The following is a 20,540-nucleotide window of genomic DNA, read 5'->3' as shown; positions in this document are numbered from 1 at the left end:
GCGCTTGTCAGGGACAACAAATAAAAATTATAGGCATCTAAGACATTCCCAAAAAAATCACTGCAATTCTTTTTTAAATGTTCATATATGTATCTGACTGTGCATACCCGAATTGAAAGTTTCTAGTTGGTAACCTTGTATCTAATAGATATAACTATATCGATAGAGACTTAATCTGTGAAACAGAGAAGGTATCCCTTCATTTCTATCATGTAGAAATATGAAAAACTATTGCAATCTAATGCAATCAACATGAGATACAAACAAAATTCAAGATCTTTACCATGACAAACAAACCAATGAGCAGTTAGTTTTGATTTAGACATTTAGGAATTTATATAGAAAGTATCTATGCAATCTTCACAGAACCGATTTAGGACACAATACCATTGGATAACTTTATTGCATGCGATGTTGTATTTACAAATATATATGTAATGTAGTTAATATTCTGAAGTGTAATTAATACACTGACAACAACTACTCTCCATATTTAAAAATATATCACTGATGATCTTTGAGATTAAAATTCCTCCTTCAAATCAATTTTTGGATATGCATTACATCAAACTTTGGTAAAATTGTACTTAATTGTTGGTCATTAATTATATGACAAAATTAATTATCACATTAATTACAACACCATACATATATTGTCTTTAAGCTGTACAGTTGTCAGATTGGTATACTTTGGCCTGTATTTCTGTACTAGATCAAAGCATATCATCATTCCTTAAAGAGATACACAAGAAACTGCAGATGCTGGAATCTTGAGTAAAACATAAAGTGTTGGAGGAACTCAGAGGTTCAGGCAGCAAGTTTGGAGTGAATGGACAGGCGGCGTTTCAGGTTGGGACCCTTCTTAAAATTCAAGAGCTGGAAGCTTGAGAAAAACACAAAGTATTAGAGGGACTCAGCGGGTCAGGCAGCATCTGTGGAGAGAATCATCCCAACTTGAAACATTGTCTGCTAATTCCCTCCACAGAATTCCCTACTCAGTTCCACCGGTATTTTATGTTTCGATCATACGATACGATACAACCTTATTTATCCCAGAAGGGACCAACAGTCATAAAAAACACAAAATACATGAAACAAGAAATTAAAATGACAAGTGGAAAGGTTTGGGGGATGTGCAAAGATTGGGGAGGAGGGGGGGGGGGGGGGGGGGTGGAAGGGAGTCAGTCTTATTCTACTCCACAACCAAAGGGGGAGAAGTTGTAAAGTTTGATAGCCACAGGGAAGAAGGATCTCCTGAGATGTTCTTGAAAGACTTTAAAAAAAAATTATGTTGATACCACTGTCTTCTTTCCTAGTACAAAATTGCTATTTCACATTAGCAATGGTGCATAAAAGTTGCTCTCTCTGTATCTTCCCTGGGTGTCCACTGGTTATTCAGCCGTCCAGCAAGTGATTAAACTCCGCAAGACAATTGAATAGCACAGAAATTGGAAAAGGAGAAATATCAACACGAGTTAAATCAGGACCAGAGCTCCAGACTGATGCTCCCCAATAAGGTGCAGATGACACAAAAATAGGTAGTGTTGTTGGCAGTGAAGATAGTTACCACAAAATAACAGTGAAATCTTCATTAGATGGGCGTGGGCCAAAGAGAGGCAAATTGAGTTTAATTTAGGTTTATTTAAAAATGTGAGGTTTTGTACTTTGGGTATTTAAACCAAGGCATGATTTTCATAGTGAACAACGTGGCCCTGGGGGATCTTGGGGCACAAGTACATAATTCCTTGAAAGTGGCATCACAGGCAGATAGGATTTTGAAGAAGGCTTTTCCCACTGTCATCAGTCAGAGAAGCGAGTATACAAATTGGGATGTAATGTTATAGTTGTACAAGATGTTGATGAGGTGCATGGAATAAAAAACATAAAAAGGTACAGCAGAGGAACAGGCCCTTCAGACCACAATGTCTGTGATGAAAATGATTAATGGCTTTCCTCAAAAGTGTCATCTCCTTTCAAATGAATTCCCAGGTGTACGATGTGCTTTCCTACTATGTTGAGCCAAGATGTTGTTTGTACTACCATTCTCCTACAAAGCTGCTCTTGAAGTTCAGAGATCCAAATCCCCCTCATTCCCATTTTATGCAGTTGCATCTCTACCGTGCCAGCCATTAAAATTGGTGTGAAATATACAATTGCTAAGGAATGTTTACAAACATTTAGATTCATTAATTGAGTAGCTCAGATAAAATACATGATTTTTTTTCAGTATTTATAAGAATTGCATCACATGCATATTCTACGGCTTACAGGCATCAAAGAGTTAACATTTTCCACATCATGCAGTTGATCAGATTGTAAGTTATTGATTTATGTTTGTTCTTTCAGGGGGGCCTTTGCTTCTGCTGTTACAGGTATCTCTTTTAACCCCTCCACAGAGCAATTAGTGACAGCACTGGCGACCTGACGTGCCTTCTTTAACAGGATTGCGCGGAGTAGCAAATAAACCCAGGGGTCAAGGATCTGATTTAAAGATGCCAGTCTAATGGCCGTGAGGAAAAAACTGCAATCGCTTTGCAGCTCGTTGTTGGATATTGATGACTTGGCTGAATGTGTGTTGTAGCAGTGATCAGATGAACTTTCAGTGTAGATCATTTTCAGCATCAATACCTGAAGAAGACATGATTAAAAGATTTATTAGGCAAAAAAAACCCCCAAACAGAACATTATTTATTATATACCTGCATTTTTCACAATTCTCTGTATATCCAACTGACCTTACGAAAGTGCCTCATGAAAGGGGTAATAATAATAATAATAATAATGCATTTTATTTATGGGCGCCTTTCAGGACACTCAACAACACCTTACAGTTAAAACAAGCAAATTACAAATATATAAATCAAATGAAACAAAACAAAAACAACATATCCATAAATTTGATAGAAAGTGGATGTACGTGGGATAGGCCAGTCTGAATAGGTGAGTTTTGAGGGAGGTTTTAAAGGTGGGGAGAAACTCTATGGTACGGATGGATAATGGGAGAGAGTTCCAGAGGCGAGGGTCAGAACGGCTGAAAGCTCTGAACCCCATCGTGGACAGGCGGGCAGATGGAGTGGAGAGCAAGGAGGAAGAAGAGGATTGGAGAGTTCGGGATGGAATGTAAGGTTGGAGGAGTTCAGAGAGTTATGGAGAAGCGAGATTGTGGAGGACTTTGAAAGTGAATCTTAAAACCAATGCGGTATTGGACAGGGAGCCAGTGCAATTGTTTGAGGATGGGAGTTATGTGTTCGGTGGATGGGGTTCTGGTGATAATGCGGGCAGCTGAGTTCTGGACCAATTGGAGTTTATGGATGGACTTGTGGGGTAAACCAGAAAGGAGAGAGTTACAATAATCAATACGGGAGGTGAAGTTTCTCATCCCATATCTTGCAGTACCTAGGGTATAGAACCTCCAAGGTACTGCACCTGTCTCAAGAGTCCCAACAACCTGGTTTGGTCCTGATCTCTGGTGCTTTCTGAGTGGGGCTGCACCCTTTCCCTATCACTGAATGGGCTTCCCTTTGATTCTCCAGTTTCCCCCTAAATCCTGAAGATGTGCTGATTGTCGGGTTAGTGGCCTACTGTAAATTACTCCTTATGTTAGTGACTGGTTGGAGAATTGGCAAATGTTAGTGGAAATGTAAGTGAGAATAGGTTGCAGGGAAATAAGTGGAGAAATTTGAGATTGGCAGGATTGTACAGAAGACATGCATAGGACTGGATGGCTTTCTTCTATATGTACCTATATAGGACTATGGTTTGGCCGCTTTTGGAGTATTGTATTCAATTCTGGTCGCCCCATTACGGGCGGAATATGGAGGCTGTGGAAAGGATACAGAGGAGGTTTGCCAAAATAATGCCTGGATTTGAGAGTTATTAGCTACAGGGAGCGGTTGGACAAACTTGGATTGTTGTTTCTGAAGCACCAGTGGTTGAGGGGAGACCTGATAGAAATATATAAAATTATGAACGGCATTGTTAGGAGAGACAGTCAGAACCCTTTTCCCAGGATGGAAAGTGGTGAGTGCCTGGAATATGCTGCCAGGGTCTTGGCATCATGTTCGATGCAGACATTGTAAACTGAAGGTCCTGTTCTTGTGCTGCACTGTTCAATGTATAAGAAAATATGAAATATAGTAGAACTGGGTTTACTGGCAATATTCCAGGTTCGCAACAATCTTGAAATGCCTTTTGTTTATGGCCCAATAACTCAGCTAGCTGGGCTTCTGCCTCACAGCTCCAACAATCTGGGTTCAAGCCTGAGAGCCAGTTCTGTCTATGCATCTCTATCTAAACTGCGTGGGTTTTCCCCAAGATGCTCCACTTTCTTCCCCTATTCCAAATATACGTGGATTGATACATTTAATTGATAATTTAAATTATACCTTGTGTGCAATGTAAGTGGTAGAATCTGGGAGAGTTGATGTGAATGTTGGGAGAACAAATAAACACAATTAGTGTAGTGTAGGGTGGGTGTAAATGGGTTGTTGAGGGTCAGTACAGACTTGACAGCTATTTGACTCATTACTATATTATCTTTGATGATGAATGACTGGAACTGAAAGACCATTTGGCCTACTTCAGTCTTTCCACTCGAGAATCACCTACGTTTGTGGCTTAAACAATGTGGCTTTAAAACTATGCTTCTCCACTCTGAATGCTAGTAATCTTTTGCATGTTAATGTATTTCCTGAAATGGGTCAGTATATAATATTTCATGATCTACCACTGACCTTTTGTTCTCCTTTCAGTTAAAATTAATATTCATCAAAAGCGTTAGCAGTATTTCTGTGTATTCACTTATCAGATATCCCCTTAGGAAGTTGAATAGCAGTGGTCTCTTTAGCTTTTTCTGAACCCTGACCCTAGAGAAAGCATTGCCTCCATGGGGTGGAAGATTGCAACCTTCACGTTTCGACGAATGCAAGCAACCCAGTGTGCACAATCAAATAAGATCAAATAGAACAAGTTGTCCTACAACTTTAGGCTGTGCACGCCACACGCATGAAGAAGAAGAATTGCCTCCATTGTCAGTTAAGTCCAGGATTGGATGCACTGCCTGCGATTTGGTCTGACTAGAGAACTGTCCAGTTCAGTTATATCAAGTTTGTAATTTTGCTATGTCTTGATAATTTGTTGATTGTTGCTTTGCAGTCACTGAGTATGTTCAGTGGAAATTTAACAAGTTCACTAAGTGTTTCTGTGCAATTCTGTTCAAGATGAAAGGATGGGTGAAATTTAAAAAAAATTAAAAGATATACGAAACAAAAAAGTTTCATCAATATTCTAACATTCAATCCAAGGCGAAATATAATTAAACTATAATAGGTGTGGTATATATTGAAGCATCCAGAAAAGAAAAAAATGTGTTATTATTGATCATAAGCAAAAAACAAAGTGCTGGAGTAATTCAACAGCTCGGGCAGCAAATGTGAACGTAGTGGACAGTTGGGATCCTTCTTCACACTGATCGGAGTGAGGTGGGGGAGGGGGGTGAGGTGGGTGTGAGACAAAGCTTTGTATCCCTTTCATCCCCTCACTCTCCCCCTCCCATATCCCTCACTTCTTTACATTTCACTAATGTTTTCCTCCGTATCCAATAATATTTTGCTCCTCTTCACCTTTTGCCTTTGTTACTTACTCCACCTATCTACCATCAAATGCTCTCTCAACCATATTCACACATCACTTGCCAGGCTCTGTCCCAGCCCCAAATATTATTTTCCAGATATTGCCCCACCCACCCTTACCAACTTCTATCAACATGAAGAAGTTGGTGGGGGTTCCAACCAGAACAATTTTTGTTAATTCCCTCCACAGATGCTACCTGACCTGCAGAGATTCTACAGGACCATTTTTTGCTCAAGGTTCCAGCATTTGCAGTCTCCTTGCGTCTCCATTGTATCATGGCCAATAGAAAGTGACGAGTATTTTGAATAAATGAATGAAGCAAAAACAAATTTATGAATCTTTCTAGTTTCTAGCAGGACTAACAAAATCAACTGAAAGGTGCAATAAGTGTGATTCTTTATCAGAACATAATTTACCAGAGGCCAGAAAAGACAATATCATACATTCCCTATAAAACTGTTCAGTGTTTCTTTGTGCTTGTTCTCTTCTTTCGATATTTTTTCTTGAGGTTAAAATTAATCTCATACATACCCTATGAGGATTGTTTGGGACTGAATTCTTGTTTCTCTAAAGTCCTGTTGTCAATTTTTCCTTTTGTTTTACTATTTCCCTATTACAATTTTATTCATTTTGAATGTAGTTGGCTTTTCAATTTTATCTACATTTGCTAACAAAATGGTTATACTTTTTGTCTGCTAAACTGTCCACACATCATGGAAATTGCAAATTGATTATAGAAATTTCATGAATGATTAATCAGATCAGTATTTACTCTTTTGACATCAATAAGACATATCAACCAATTATCGATTCCACACAATGGTGTCATTTCACAACTGCCTGAAAATGAATGAAGCTATGGAATTAACATAAAACTCTATTTTAGTGAAATGTAGGCTAATTTGTACCTAATTCAAACAATCTATATACCCATTCCCAGCAAAAGCTATTGATATCACATATACTTTGAAGTTACACTTCCCTGACCTCGACAAATCAATTCAAGTTAATCTCAATCAAATCAACCCTTGACCTATATTTTAGAAAAACCAAGGCTAATTGCAGTAATCCCTCAACATAATTGATGCAAATGTGGTAATCATGGTGAGTATGCAGTGTGCTCCTTTGAAAGTCTTTGAATATCTCTAATATGGTAACATTCCATTCCCTTTACTAATTTTATGTACCTAATCACATCCATAGTAATCAGAAATCATATTTTCATGAAGTGAATAACAAGAACTTTGGAAGGTACACAAAAATGCTGGAGAAACTCAGCGGGTGCAGCAACATCTATGGAGCGAAGGAAATAGGCAATGTTTCGGGCCGAAACCCTTCTTCAAACCTCTGAAGATCTCTTCAAACCTCTGAAGAAGGGTTTCGGCCCAAAAGATTGCATATTTCCTTCGCTCCATAGATGCTGCTGCACCTGCTGAGTTTCTCCAGCATTTTTGCGTACCTTCGATTTTCCAGCATCTGCAGTTCCTTCTTAAACAAGATATTTGGTCCTGCCTTAACCAGATGACAGATAGGTTTAATTAAAACCTCATTTGAATACAGAGAAATAGCCTGGGGAAAACAAAATGTGTAATTGGCATTCATCCTGAGCGTATACCCTAATTACAAACAGTCACTCACAGGGACTCACGTGGGCCCGATGGTGCAGCCCCTGTCCCCACCGCCTTTGTCCACAATGCCTACTTGCACTTTTCCTGGAGGAGAAATCGCGGTTTTGACCACTGCCACCTGTACTGTATACCCCATTATATGCAAATATCCGTCCGGCAAGGGGCAGTGTGCAGTGACTCTCAGGCAGCTTATCCTTAGACCCTGCTCGGAGATGTCCTGTCAATGTCCAGTGTCCGCGACTGTTATATGTGCCCTTTGCAAATTAAATTAAGAATGGATCTCATCATATCCAAGCATAAACAAATAATAATTTAAAACATTAAAATGAAGCACGATAAATGTGGTATTCATTTATAATAAATACATGCAAAACCCGGGACTTCCCGAAAGCTGAATGCGACAATTTCCATCACCAGAGTACGCGCAGCGCCATTCGACCCCATAACGATGTTTTCCCTTCGTAAATAATTACTTTAATGCTGAATATTAGCAGAATTTCATTTTTTAAAGTTCATTTTAGGTTAACCTAGTAGAATGTGCGAATATAGCAATATCCCTCCAAAATGACCAATGACAACGTTTGCATCCCACGTGAGCCTGTTCACACCCTCGCCATCTAACTATCCCCAGGGTTCGCCTAATTTCGCTTTCAATACACATACATCTAGATAAAGTCATAGAGCTAGTTGCTGAAACAATTTCCTGTGGTGGCAAGCGCCACCTCATTCCTTCGTAAAGAATTTGATCCAGAATTCCTGTCTTTTTGCGAAGTTTAATTTTGGACTCTACCTCAAATAAAAAAAACATTCTCCACATCTTTTCTAACAAATGGTCTTTATATCTCGTACCGACAATATATTTTCTCTTTTTATTTCAGATTAAAGCCTCCGCCACTTCCGTCTTTGCTCTTCAACCACGATATGTCAGTTCTAGTAACGTCTGCTCCTATTGCTTGGTGTTGGATTAGCATTAATCGGAGGGAGCGCGTATGTACGAAGCAAAGATCCTAAAGCGGAGGATATAGGCTCCGTGTATAGGATACGAAGTGTAAACCAAAGATCTTAGAGCTCTAAGATCTTTGGTGTAAACGGCATCAAGATGACAACTGGTGAAGATATTTCACTTCTGTGTGTTTGTCGATGTGTATGCGCTTGTTTATGTCGGACTTTATATTTACAATTACCCCCTGCATCAACATTTTAATGTTCGGATGCTTCATTTGGCCAGTCTTCGGTTTAATTTTAGTTGCTATAAATGCGCTGATGGAAGAAAAGTTCGATCTTGTACACCGAGGAACGTGACCACGGCGCCGCAGCAGTATTTGGAAAGGACATTTTACGAGATGAATTTGGTTGGGGATATTGAGGCGTTTATTTAATTTTAAGGTCTTAAACCCAGGAATAATTTAACTGCAAATATACATGTACAATGTAATTTATAATCTCAATAATGCGTTGTATTTAAAACCCCATTGTCCAGATACTGTCGAGATGATGCATTCAATGTACATTTTAGGTCGCGCAACAACTCGCAGAGACACGTTTTTACTTACTCATTGTGTGTGTATGACAATATTGGTGGTTTTGGGAGGTTATCAGTGGGTTACTCGTGGATATCGAATCATTTTAATTATCAACAAAAAAAGTTATCTCGGCAGTCGGTGCTGGCTAGATTTTCCAAATATTTCAATACAAATTGTTTTGATTACTGGAATGTAATCATCATGGAACGCAATTGACTTACCAGGAGAGGGGACCAGCAAACACAGAGCACACACATGATCCCCATGAGCTGCATCAATGTTTCCACCGTGATCCTTTCCCACTGCTTGTTGGAGGACGGCACCTTTTTCTTGCAGCGAATTACCAGAGCTCGGATTGTGGCGACGTTGCAGGTAAAAGTGACCAACAAGGAAACGATACCCAACACGGTGAAAGTGTAGGCAAAAATTTTGTTGCCAAAGATATTCTTTCCGGTATTGATGAAGCACCAAGTGCCTGGCCATTGTAGAGTGTACTTCCCAACCCCAACTACCGGCAGCAAGGCAAAGATCACCACGGTGGCCCAAATGGATAGCACCACTAGTTTGGTGAGTCTGATTGTCACAAGGTTAGAATAGTAATGGGGGGCATAGATGGCCAACGTTCTCTCAATTGCCATAGCATTGGCTAAAAACAAGGGGCAGAGTCCAAAGGTGGTCATGCAGACCCCGAAGAAAGCGCACAAGTTGCCGGTGGAGTCTACTCTGCTCCACTGGCGGTTGCTTAGGTAGACTGAAATGACAACCGGCGATATGAGAAGTTTGCCGGTCAGGTCGGTCAGGGCCAGGGCTCCAATAATCAGCAGGAAGGACTTCTTCTTGCTGTTCTCCTTATGATATGACCTGTAGGCTAGGAGCAAAGCCAGCGTGTTGCCCACGATGCCAGCGATCATCATGGTGACCGGGAAGGCCACAGACACCGAAAAACATTGCGCAGCTCCGACCGAGGTATTGGTGCGAAACTCCTCGGAGCTGGAGTTGGTGCCGTCCCACATTCTGAGTAGAGCAGAGGTGTGCGACCCAAACTGAGACCATCACCGCGCAGAAAGGTTCCGTTTCGAAGACATTTTTTTCCAAAGTCTTTTATTCCTCCCGGTGAACTGTTAGGTTGAAATCTGGCGCTTTTTCAACCAATGAACCTGGTATTCACAGCGAGAAGGCGTGTTCTCCGACAACGCCAATCGCGCCTCGATCGATCAAGTTTTCCCTTTGGAGGAGGAAGAGGGGCGGATCAAATATAATTCATAACGTTTTCAAGCACAGTTATTACGAAGTGTGAACTGAATGCGTTAGAATGTCACGGGATCGTGAAGTGTGGACTAAAAATACGAGTTGCTTGTTTAAATGCATTTATGAGTTTTACATCAAGCTGACCAGATCAATAAGAGAGCACATCCACAATCAGTACCCCGTTCCTGCCCTCGCCATATCCCCTGAATTCCACAAATTCACAACTCTCTGGGTGAAAAGGTTTTTTTCCCCATCTCAGTTTTAAATGGCCTCCCCATTATTCTTAGACTGTGGCCGCTGCTTCTGGACTCCCCCAATATTGGGAACATTTTTCCTGCATCTAGCTAGCTTGTCCAGTCCTTTTATAATTGTATACGTTTCTATAAGATATCCTCTCATCCTTCTAAATTCCAGTGAATACAAGCCCAGTCTTTCCAATGTTTCCTCATATGACAGTCCTGCCATCCCGGGATTAACCTCGTGAGCCTACACTGCACTGCCTCAATAACAAGAATGTCCCTCATATTATAATAATAATATTTATTATTAGTATCCGGTGCATTCTGACAAGGTAATTTAGCTCTTTGGCGCACAATTTGCGATTCTGAACCGGCTGGTTGTTTGAGATCCGCTGTCATAATCTGAGCGCTGCAATAATAATGATGAGAACTGATCCAAGTAAAACAAAGGCTTAAAGAACAAAGTACTTTTCGAATTATCGATTGCTTTCCAATGCAACCGATAACTGGAGTTGAAGCTTGCAGATCACTGTAAATTTAAGGTTGGTCGAGCAAGGATATGTGCTTTTACAGGAAGGAACTGCAGATGCTGGTTTACGCCAAAGATAGACACGAAATGCTGGATTAACTCACCAGGACAGGCAGCATCTCTGGAGAGGAGGAATGGGTGACGTTTCAAAGTCAAAGTCAAAGTAAACTTTATTGTCAATTCAAATAATGCAACAAGTAGTTACACAGAGGATTGAAATTGCATTTCCCCATACTCCAAATGTGCAAGTAATATTTATAACACAGACAGACTATATACCAATAAAGATAGACAATGGACATATACATTATATAAAATATTCACAGTGTGCCAGAGTATAGTAAAATTTTAAGGTATGTTATTAAGGTGCAATAATAAAGGTGCAATATAGAAAAGTGCAAATAGCATACTGCAGACATTAAGTTAAAGTTATTTTGACAGTCAGTTGGTCTTTGTTTGTGTAATGTTCATGGAATTTTCTTGAGTGTGTTGAGTAGTCTGATGGCCTGAGAGAAAAAGCTGTTTTTGAATCTGGTGGTTTTGCTCCGCATGCTGCAGTAGCGCTTGTCGGATGGTAGGAGGGTGAACAGTTTGTGTGCTGGGTGGGTGGTGTATTTGATGATATTGGTTGCTCTCTTGCGACAGCGAGATGGGTATAAGTCCTGGATTGCTGGTTGGGGTGATCTGGTGATCTTCTCCGCTGTCCTCACCACTCTCTGTAGGGCCTTCTGGTCAGCAGCAAAGCAACTGCCATACCAGACTGAGAGACTGCTGGTAAGAATGCTCTCAATGGCACCCCTGTAAAAAGTGGTGAGGGCAGAAGGGGGGAGGTCGGCTCTCCTCATCCGTCGAAGGAAGTGGAGGCGTTGCTGTGCTTTCTTGACTAGGGAGATGGTGTTGGTGGACCATGTCTGATCATCTGTGATGTGCACTCCCAGGAACTTGGTGCTTTTCACAGACTCCACTGCACTGCCATTGATGGTGAGTGGGGTGTGTGCTGTCTGTTTCTTCCTGAAGTCCACAGTTATTTCTTTTGTTTTATTGACATTGAGTTGAAGGTTATTGATGTCACACCAGTTGATGAGTTGTTGTACCAATGTTTCGGGTCGAGTCTGACTGAAGAAGGATAAGTGCTTGTTCTTTGCTTGTATGCGACAAAGCATAAAACTGCCCATATTGTATATAAATACTGAAAACCAAGTGCTGGAAATAATTATCAAGTAGGCAGCATCTGTGGAGGAAAAAAAAACAAGGGAATCCTTCGGGTCAATAATCCCCGATCAGATTTGGGAAAGTGAGAAGGCAAGCATGTTGTAAATCGCAGAGAGAACAGTGTGCTTGTCTGTTGTTGGGAGGAGACTGAGGTTGTCTACGGGTGTAGACAAAAAGTGCTGGAGAAACTCAGTGGGTGCAGCAGCATCTATGGAGCGAAGGAAATAGGCAACGTTTCGGGCCGAAACCCTTCTTCAGACTGAGGGTGTACTGGATGAAAATGATATGGGTGTACTCTAGTTACAGTAACAGATGAAAGATGATAGAAAAGAGAAAGAAAAATGAAACAAACATGGTGAATGGTGAAATGAGGAATACAGCTTTTTATAGAAATCTCAAGATATTCCCTGGGCTAGTGGGAACACTCAGCACTCAGGCAGCATCTGTGAGATTGGAAAATTGACCTATTGCGGTAGATTACATACATTAGAGCTACTCAGTTTAGACAGAAAAGACTAGTTAACTGAAATTGTTAAATTCAAAATTGAATACTAGAGTAAGCAATGGTCTCTGTGCTCCTATATTCTGCGCACCTGCCGACGAAGGCTAGTATCTGATATGCTTTCATTATCACCATATCTGCTCGTGCTGTCACCTTCAGGAATCCTAGACTTGTAAATCAAGGCTCCTCTGTTCCTCAATACAAGAGACACAAGAGACATTTATTGTCACATGCACCAATTGGTACAGTGACATTTGGGGTCACTATAGCCCAGGGATTCATGTATATATCATACCCTTATTAGTTTATCCCAAAGTACATCATCTCACACTTATCAAAATGATTCTTTCTGCCACTGCTCTGTCCATTTTTACCACCTGATCAATGTCATCCTGTAGTGTATGACTAACATTACATCAGATTTATTCAATTCAATCAATTCAATTCAATTCAATTCAACTTTAATGTCATTGCACAAATACGAGTATGGGTACAACAAAATGCAGTTTAGCGTCAGTCCGTAGTATAGTGCAATATAGAAATAAAAATAAAAATACAGAATAATCAAACAATAATCAAACAATGTGGACGGAGAGACTGGAGAAGTCTATCGGCGGGACCCCGAGTTCAGCAATGTGATGGTATTATTGTAGCTGTTCCTCATCCTACTGGTATGAGACCTGAGGCTCCTGTACCGCCTCCCTGATGGGAGGAGGGCACACAGTCCATGGTTGGGGTGGGAGGGGTCTTTAATGATCTTCCTGGCCCGTCTCAGACACCGTTTTCGGTGGAGGGCATCCATGGCAGGGAGCGGGGCACCGATGATGTACTGCGCGGTTTTCACCACCCGTTGTAGTGCCTTCCTGTCCGCTACGGTGCAACTGCTGTACCATACCATGAAGCAGGTGGTCAGGATGCTTTCGATGGTACAGCGGTAAACGTTGGTCAGGATCTGGGGGGACAGGTGGGCTTTCTTGAGCCTCCTCAAGAAGTAAAGGCGCTGCTGCGCCTTTTTGATCAGCTTATAAACTTATAATCGCAACATAACACTTCAGCTTTTTCCTGAAATAACTCAGTGGATGCAAAATGTGTAGGCCGATATTTCAAGTCAGGACTGTGCATCAGAATGGCATTGTCTTGATCACAAACCTTCACACCTTTTGCTCCACAGATGTGGTTTAGCCCGCTGAAGTCTTCCAGCATTCCATTTGTTGTTCCACATTCCAGTAGTTGCAATGTCTTTTGTACTCCACCATCATCTTAGTGCCAAACCAGTTTTGGACCCTTGCCAACTTGCTTCAAATCTAATCTGCTTTGAGCTTTTGGACTAGTCTCCCTCAGAATCTGGATTCATAATACAACCCCTCATCCCAGAGATGAATTTGTGACTACATATTTAAAAACTGCACAGAGTGAGACCATAAGACATAGGAATAGAATTAGGCTACCTGGCCCATTAAGCCTGCTCCACCATTTGATTTCCACTGATCTATTTTTCCCTGTCAACTCCTTCCTCCTGCCTTTCCCCCATAACCTTTGACACCCTTACTAATCAAGAGCATATCAATTTCTGCTATAAAAATACCCAGCGATGGCCTCCACAGCCATCTGCTGCAATATATAGCACATTTATCAGCCTCTGTCTAAAGAAATGGCTCTTCATCTCCATTTTAAAGATACATCCTTTTTAGTCTGAATCCACTTTCTATTTAGAAAATACTTTGCCTTTATTCCTTCTACCAAAGTGCATGACCATATATTCTGGCAGCCAGCCCACCCCCTCTGCCTATCTTTTCAATAGCATGTGTTACCTTGGATGTTCAGCTCCTAGCCCTGATCCTCTTTCAGCCACGACTCTGTGATGCCCAGTGTCATACCCGCAAATTTCTAATCCCAACATAAGCTCATCCACCTTGTTTTGTATACTGCGTGCATTTAGATATATAACACCGTTGGTTCTGTATTCACCACCCTCCTCTCAAATTGGTCCCCATGTTGTCTGATGGAAGACTAACCTTTCCAAACTTTGTCCCATTTCTTCATTATGGAGACTTTAGTAACCTCTACTTTATCCACACTTTCCAAACTGTTGGTTTTGCTGCAGATGTGGTCACCATGAACCACAATGGTATCCACCAGTGCCCACATCATGCCGCAACAGCACATCATGTGATCCTGCATCCCTACATTAATTTCCAGGGCTTCTTCTTCTTGCATATGACATGCACGTGGTCCACCCTGCATTCGTCGCAACAGGTTGGACCACGTGAAGGTTGCAATCTCCCACCCCTTTCAGAGCTTGAAACAACCTTTCTTGCTGGCTCAGCATTTTGCATGGAACTCCACCAATGTCCTCTATATTTGCAGCAAGATTCCTCTATATTTGTACTCTGCCCCACGCAATGAAGTCAAAAACACAATTTGCCTTTCTAATTGATTGCTCTACCATCTTAACTTATTGCATTTTTGAACAGCAGCTTTACCAACGTCTCTCCATAGAAATGAAACTCTCCTTATGTTTCTCTCCACAGGTGATATGATGAGATAATCTTTATTTTCATAAACTGTTGTAAACAAAGTATTAGACATTATGGGAAGCGCAGCTAAGTAATCTAAGCTACTCTGTTGCATAGCTGAGATGTAAACTAGCTATGTGATGTTTATATGCATTAACTATGATAAAGGGGAGGGGGGGGGGGGGAATCTTTTGTTTTGTAGTTACCTCAGATGCTGCAGAACTGAGACAGTATTTAAATCTCCTCTTCGTGGTCTTTTCCTGTGCAGTGGCTGTTGAACGAGTTGTCTGCTTGTTTTCAATCCATGGATATAATTATAGAGATGAAAAATGCACATGGCACTTTAACTATACGGGACCTCACCAAAGTCTCATATATATTTAACAAGATTCTATATTTGATGAATTATTTAACAGTACAGCACAGGAACAGGCCATTTTGCCCAGGATGTTTGTACCAAATATATTGTCAAATTAAAGTAATCCAATTCACCTGCACATAATCCATAAATCTCTATTTCCTCCATCTAAAGCCTCTTAAACGCCACCATCAGATCTGCTTCATCACCGCTCAGCATAAAAACTTGCCCCGTACATCTCTTTTAAACTTTCCTCTCTCACCTTAAAGATATGCCCTCTAATATTTTGGATTTCCACCCTGACAAATGATTCTGACTGTCTACCCTATCTATGCCTTTCATAATTATGTAAACGTTTAGCATGTCTTCATTCAGCCTCTGATGCTCCAGAGAAAACAATCTGTTTTGGCCAGGGGCGATTCTCTGGATACTTTCAAGAGCTAGATAGGGCTCTTAAAGATAGTGGCGTCAAGGGATATGGGGAGACGGCAGGAACGAAGTACTGATTGGGGATGATCAGCCATGATCACATTGAATGGCGGTGCTGGCTCAAAGGGCCAAATGGCCTACTCCTGCACCGATTGCCTATTGTCCAACTTCTCCTTAAAGCTAATATCTGAATCAATGCAGCACCCTGGTGAAACGCTATGGGATATTGTTGGGCTCCTTGGCCGTTGCTGCATTTAGTACTCTCAACTGTGTTTTAATATCACATGGAGTAAAATTAATTGGTTGGATATTGGTGGCTGCAATGATTGGTATCTCAGGAGGAAGCAGTGATGTATCATCATTTTGATGGAAGTGGCGAGTCCTCAAAGTACTGTATCACTGCAGGAATATTTACTTATTCTTGAGGCTCTTGCCCTCCATATTGTTTGCTGGTTCTTTACATAAATTTAGAGTACACAAAGCAGGAAAAAAGGACCCTGCTGTTGACCAAGACTTTAGTATTTTTAGCAACAAAAAATGCTTTTATATACTTGATAATAAAATTAGTCAGATTTTCTTATAACTGATCTCTTTTCTTCTTGGTCATAAAATAGATCTTAAATAGCCGAGTCAATGGTCACCCGTGACATCCCACTGATAATAATTTTCCAAACCATTCTAAATCCCGTGCTTTGTCCTTGCAGCCAGATCAAGATCAGTTTGTCATTTGTGTTTTTACAATACTGGTTACAAAAAGTGTGACATCATACATAAAACTGAAGTTCACAAATAAAAGATTTTAACACGATTCAGATTTATCAAAAGCCCTCACAGCGGCAGTACATGGGGCGAGATCATTAATGAGATTTTCTCAAACTTCATGAACTAACGAAATTCCTTGCTTAACATGCGTTCCTATGGGTTTATTTACACTTTATGTCTGGTGTCCACCATAAGTTACATGAAATTTAGTCATTTTTTTTCTAAAGAATGATAGCCGATTTCTTCACTTTTGCTGTTTTTCAACATACAAATGCACTTTCTTGCTATAAACATGGAGTATGTGACCAAATGAGCAATACTCCTGTTATCTACTGAAATGTGCGTTACAGTATCCAAGGGTGGACACCAAAATGAAAGTAGCCCCTGTGTCTTCCAGTATTTATTTTTTTTGTAATTTCATGTTTTGAATAAACTTTATGGAAGTAATTGGCCATATATAATAAGAGACCGAAGGTACATAATTTGATGGAAATATAGCTACTGCAAAATGCTGATGTTACACGTGTGATGGTGGACACCAAAAATATTCACTAATTTTGGCATGCAGCAGCTTTTACAGAATCTTGATATTAAGGTTACTTTCTTCTCATAATTTCATTACCTATTGAGTTCTTCAAACTAGAAAATTTTCAATCTTCTTGGGAAGTTCTTTGGTCTTCATTTACCATTACATGGTAAATGGTAGGGAATTGAAGAATACAGTTGAACAGAGGGATCTGGGTATAACCGTGCATAGTTCCTTGAAGGTGGAATCTCATATAGATAGGGTGGTAAAGAAAGCTTTTGGTATGCTAGCCGTTACAAATCAGAGCATTGAGTATAGAAGCTGGGATGTAATGTTAAAATTGTACAAGGCATTGGTGAGACCAAATCTGGAGTATGGTGTACAATTTTGGTCGCCCAATTATAGGAAGGATGTCAACAAAATAGAGAGTACAGAGGAGATTTACTAAAATGTTGCCTGGGTTTCAACAACTAAGTTACAGAGATAGGTTGAATAAGTTAGGTCTTTATTCTCTGGAGCGCAGAAGGTTAAGGGGGGACTTGATAGAGGTCTTTAAAATGATGAGAGGGATAGACAGAGTTGATGTGGACAAGCTTTTCCCTTTGAGAATAGGGAAGATTCAAACAAGAGGACATGACTTCAGAATTAAGGGACAGAAGTTTAGGGGTAATATGAGGGGGAACTTCTTTACTCAAGACAGTGGTAGCGGTGTGGAATGAGCTTCCAGTGGAAGTGGTGGAGGCAGGTTCATTGGTATCATTTAAAAATAAATTGGATAGGCATATGGATGAGAAGGGAATGGAGGGTTATGGTATGAGTGCAGACAGGTGGGACTAAGGGAAAAAAAAAGTTGTTCGGCACGAACTTGTAGGGCCGAGATGGCCTGTTTCCGTGCTGTAATTGTTATATGGTTATTGTGTAACAGTGGTTACTCTAAAATAGGGTGGACACCAAGAGTAACCACCGTCATACTCTTTGAAATATGGCCATTCATAGCACAATGCCAAATTCATCTAAAGTTTTGCTTGTGAAACATGCATCTCTGCAAAGCAACAAACTTGAAAATGTTTTGAATTATAATGAAATTAATGCAGAAATTGTCTCTATTTTATTGTGTCATAGCACGTCACATTTTTGGTGTCCTAAAAATTTATATTTTTGAGATATAAACTTGTTGAATCAGGGAATTAATTTAATTCTTAACTTGATTTTTTTTGCACAATTGAGTAACAATCCCTGAAAAAATTAACACCACACTACTTGAAATAGTGGAGATATGACATTTTTAATGTTCTGCGCTAAAATCTGTCCAGTATTGTAAAAATACACATACACCAGGGTGCAATGAAATGCTTAATTGCATGAAGGATTTAACAAACCTCTAATAGACTGGGCTGCGTTTAGTCTCTGTAAGTTCCCGCGGGTAAGCAGCCATCAAATTTGGAAGACAATTCAACATTTCATTATCAGGCTGAGATGCATCCCATCAGAACTCTTTTTACAGTGCATCTGTAAACGTTTGAAGGAATCCTCATGGACCCGTCGAATCTTCTGACACCCAAGAAAGTAAATATGCTGATGAACATACTTGATCACAGCATCAGTGTGAAGGGACTAAGTAGGTTGCTGCTGACATGGATGCTCAGGAAGTTGAAGCTGTTGACTATTTCTCCAACAGCTCCATTGATGAGTTGTGGTCACCTCCTTGCTTCCTAGGTCAACAACCTTATCCATCAATTAGGTCAAATGTAGTCCGACAGAAATAACTAGAACGTTTTATCGCTAGCCCGAAGGATCTTTTAAACACACTACCACCGGTGGGTGGCGCGACTCTCGTCAGCAGCGGCCTCTGCAGTCTGTCCGCGTTTTATTATTTTTTGTCTGTTTTTATGTAGCTTTTGTTTTTTTTTTGTTGGGGGGGGTGTGGGGGGGGGTGGGGGGGAGTGGGCAACTTTTAAATCTCTCCCTGCACGGGAGACCCGACCTTTTCTCGTCGGGTTTCCGTTATCGTTGGGGCTGCAACGAGGAGCGGCCTCCAACAGGAAGAGACCGGGGACTCTGGTGCCGACGACTCACCGTCGCCGTCGCGGGGCTGGCCGAGTCCGGAGCGGGTGGAGCGGTGGAGGAGCGCTGCTGCTGCTGCGGCCCGACCGGAGAGTCGGAGGCTTCAACAGCAGGTCTGTGGACGGTGGGCACCGCGGGTCCCTGGAGGGAGACCGCTTTTCAGGGCTCTCGCAACGGCGACTTCCCCCACCCGAGTTGCGGGGTTGAAGAGCTCCTGGAGCGGGGCCTGACATCACTGCCCCGCGCGGCTTGGAATGGCCGCGGGACTCTGCGAGCGCACGCCGGGGGCTCTAACAGCAAGACCCGGTGTGCGACCTCGCACCACCCGGCGTGGCTTTAATGGCCGCGGGACAATCGCCATCTCCAGCCGGGGGCTTTGACTTTGACTCTGACATCGGGGGGGGGGAAAGTGCAGTGGAGAGATACGTATATTTGGCCTTCCATCACAGCAATGTGATGGATGTTTATGTTAACTGTGTTGTGTCTTGGGCCTATTTGTTTGTAATGTATGGCTGCAGAAACGGCATTTCGTTTGGACCTCAAGGGGTCCAAATGACAATTAAATGTATCTTGTATCTTGTACCAGTGACATTGATCCAAGAATGACAGGAAAGGTTGAGTCATCCAAGTTGGAGTCAGCTGTTCTCCACCGATTTAACTACACTCAGATCTTAGACTCCATGTGCAAGTTTTTCTCACTCTACCAAATCACATCATTTTGAACACCTTTATTATTCATTAACTTAAGAAACAGGTAACACATTCAGTCTCTTAAGACGACTCTCTCAATCATCAAGATCATTATCTTTCCTTATCTCAATTTACCTTTAACATTCTTAAATCTATTGATTGCGTTCAAAACACAGATTAATGACCAAGTCTGGTTCGAAGACAGAGAGTTGCAAAAGAATCATGATGCATTGAACAAGACGTTCTCCTCATTTCAGTCCAAGGTTTAATCCTAATTCCGAGACAGACCTCTGGTTCCAAAACTGTCACAAAAAATATGGCCTTATTGGTTTGAGTAATGTTTAAAGACGTTTCCTGTCTGAAACCTTCTCAGTACTTTGTTTTTCCAATTTCCTTAAATTTACTGTAGTACTAAGAAAAGATCCAATTTCCATAGACAATGCATTCACTATAATGGCAGGATTGTCAATAGGAAAGATTAAGTAGACAGGAACTATGCTCGCCAAAAGTTTCGAAGAATGATTGGAAATTAAGAGTTTATAAAAATCTTCAATTGATCGATAGGCTAAACGCAGAGGGACATTTCCTCTGGTTATGGAGTCTGTGAGCAGAGCAGAGTTTTAGAGAAAGGCAATGCCCTGGAATTCTTTATTTGGAGGGTTGGAAGGTCAGTTATTGTCTTC

The 20,540-nt window shown here is 41.1% G+C and overlaps 1 protein-coding gene across 1 annotated transcript; it reads right to left on the bottom strand.

Annotated features, from left to right (window-relative positions):
* Positions 1-1,158: 1,158 nt before the first annotated feature.
* On the bottom strand, positions 1,159-10,243 carry ptger3 (prostaglandin E receptor 3 (subtype EP3)). The gene is made up of 2 exons (XM_055641891.1): positions 9,004-10,243; positions 1,159-2,628 (listed from the first exon to the last, which is right to left on the bottom strand). Exons 1-2 carry the CDS (start codon positions 9,793-9,795, stop codon positions 2,329-2,331), a joined length of 1,092 nt encoding a protein of 363 aa, XP_055497866.1. The 5' UTR covers positions 9,796-10,243; the 3' UTR covers positions 1,159-2,328.
* Between the last annotated feature and the right edge of the window lie 10,297 nt (positions 10,244-20,540).

This window comes from Leucoraja erinacea, chromosome 10 (assembly GCF_028641065.1).
Source record: "Leucoraja erinacea ecotype New England chromosome 10, Leri_hhj_1, whole genome shotgun sequence".
NCBI classification, from domain to species: Eukaryota; Metazoa; Chordata; class Chondrichthyes; order Rajiformes; family Rajidae; genus Leucoraja; species Leucoraja erinaceus.
Note: the sequence above shows the minus strand (reverse complement) of the source record. Positions and strands in the feature narration are given on the sequence as shown.

Coding starts and splice junctions, on each gene's coding strand:
- ptger3 (XM_055641891.1), bottom strand. CDS start 9,795: ATGTGGGACGGCACCAACTCCAGCTCCGAGGAGTTTCGCACCAATACC. Junction 2,629..9,003: donor TTTGCTGGTCCCCTCTCCTG/GTAAGTCAATTG, acceptor TGTCTTCTTCAG/GTATTGATGCTGAAAATGAT.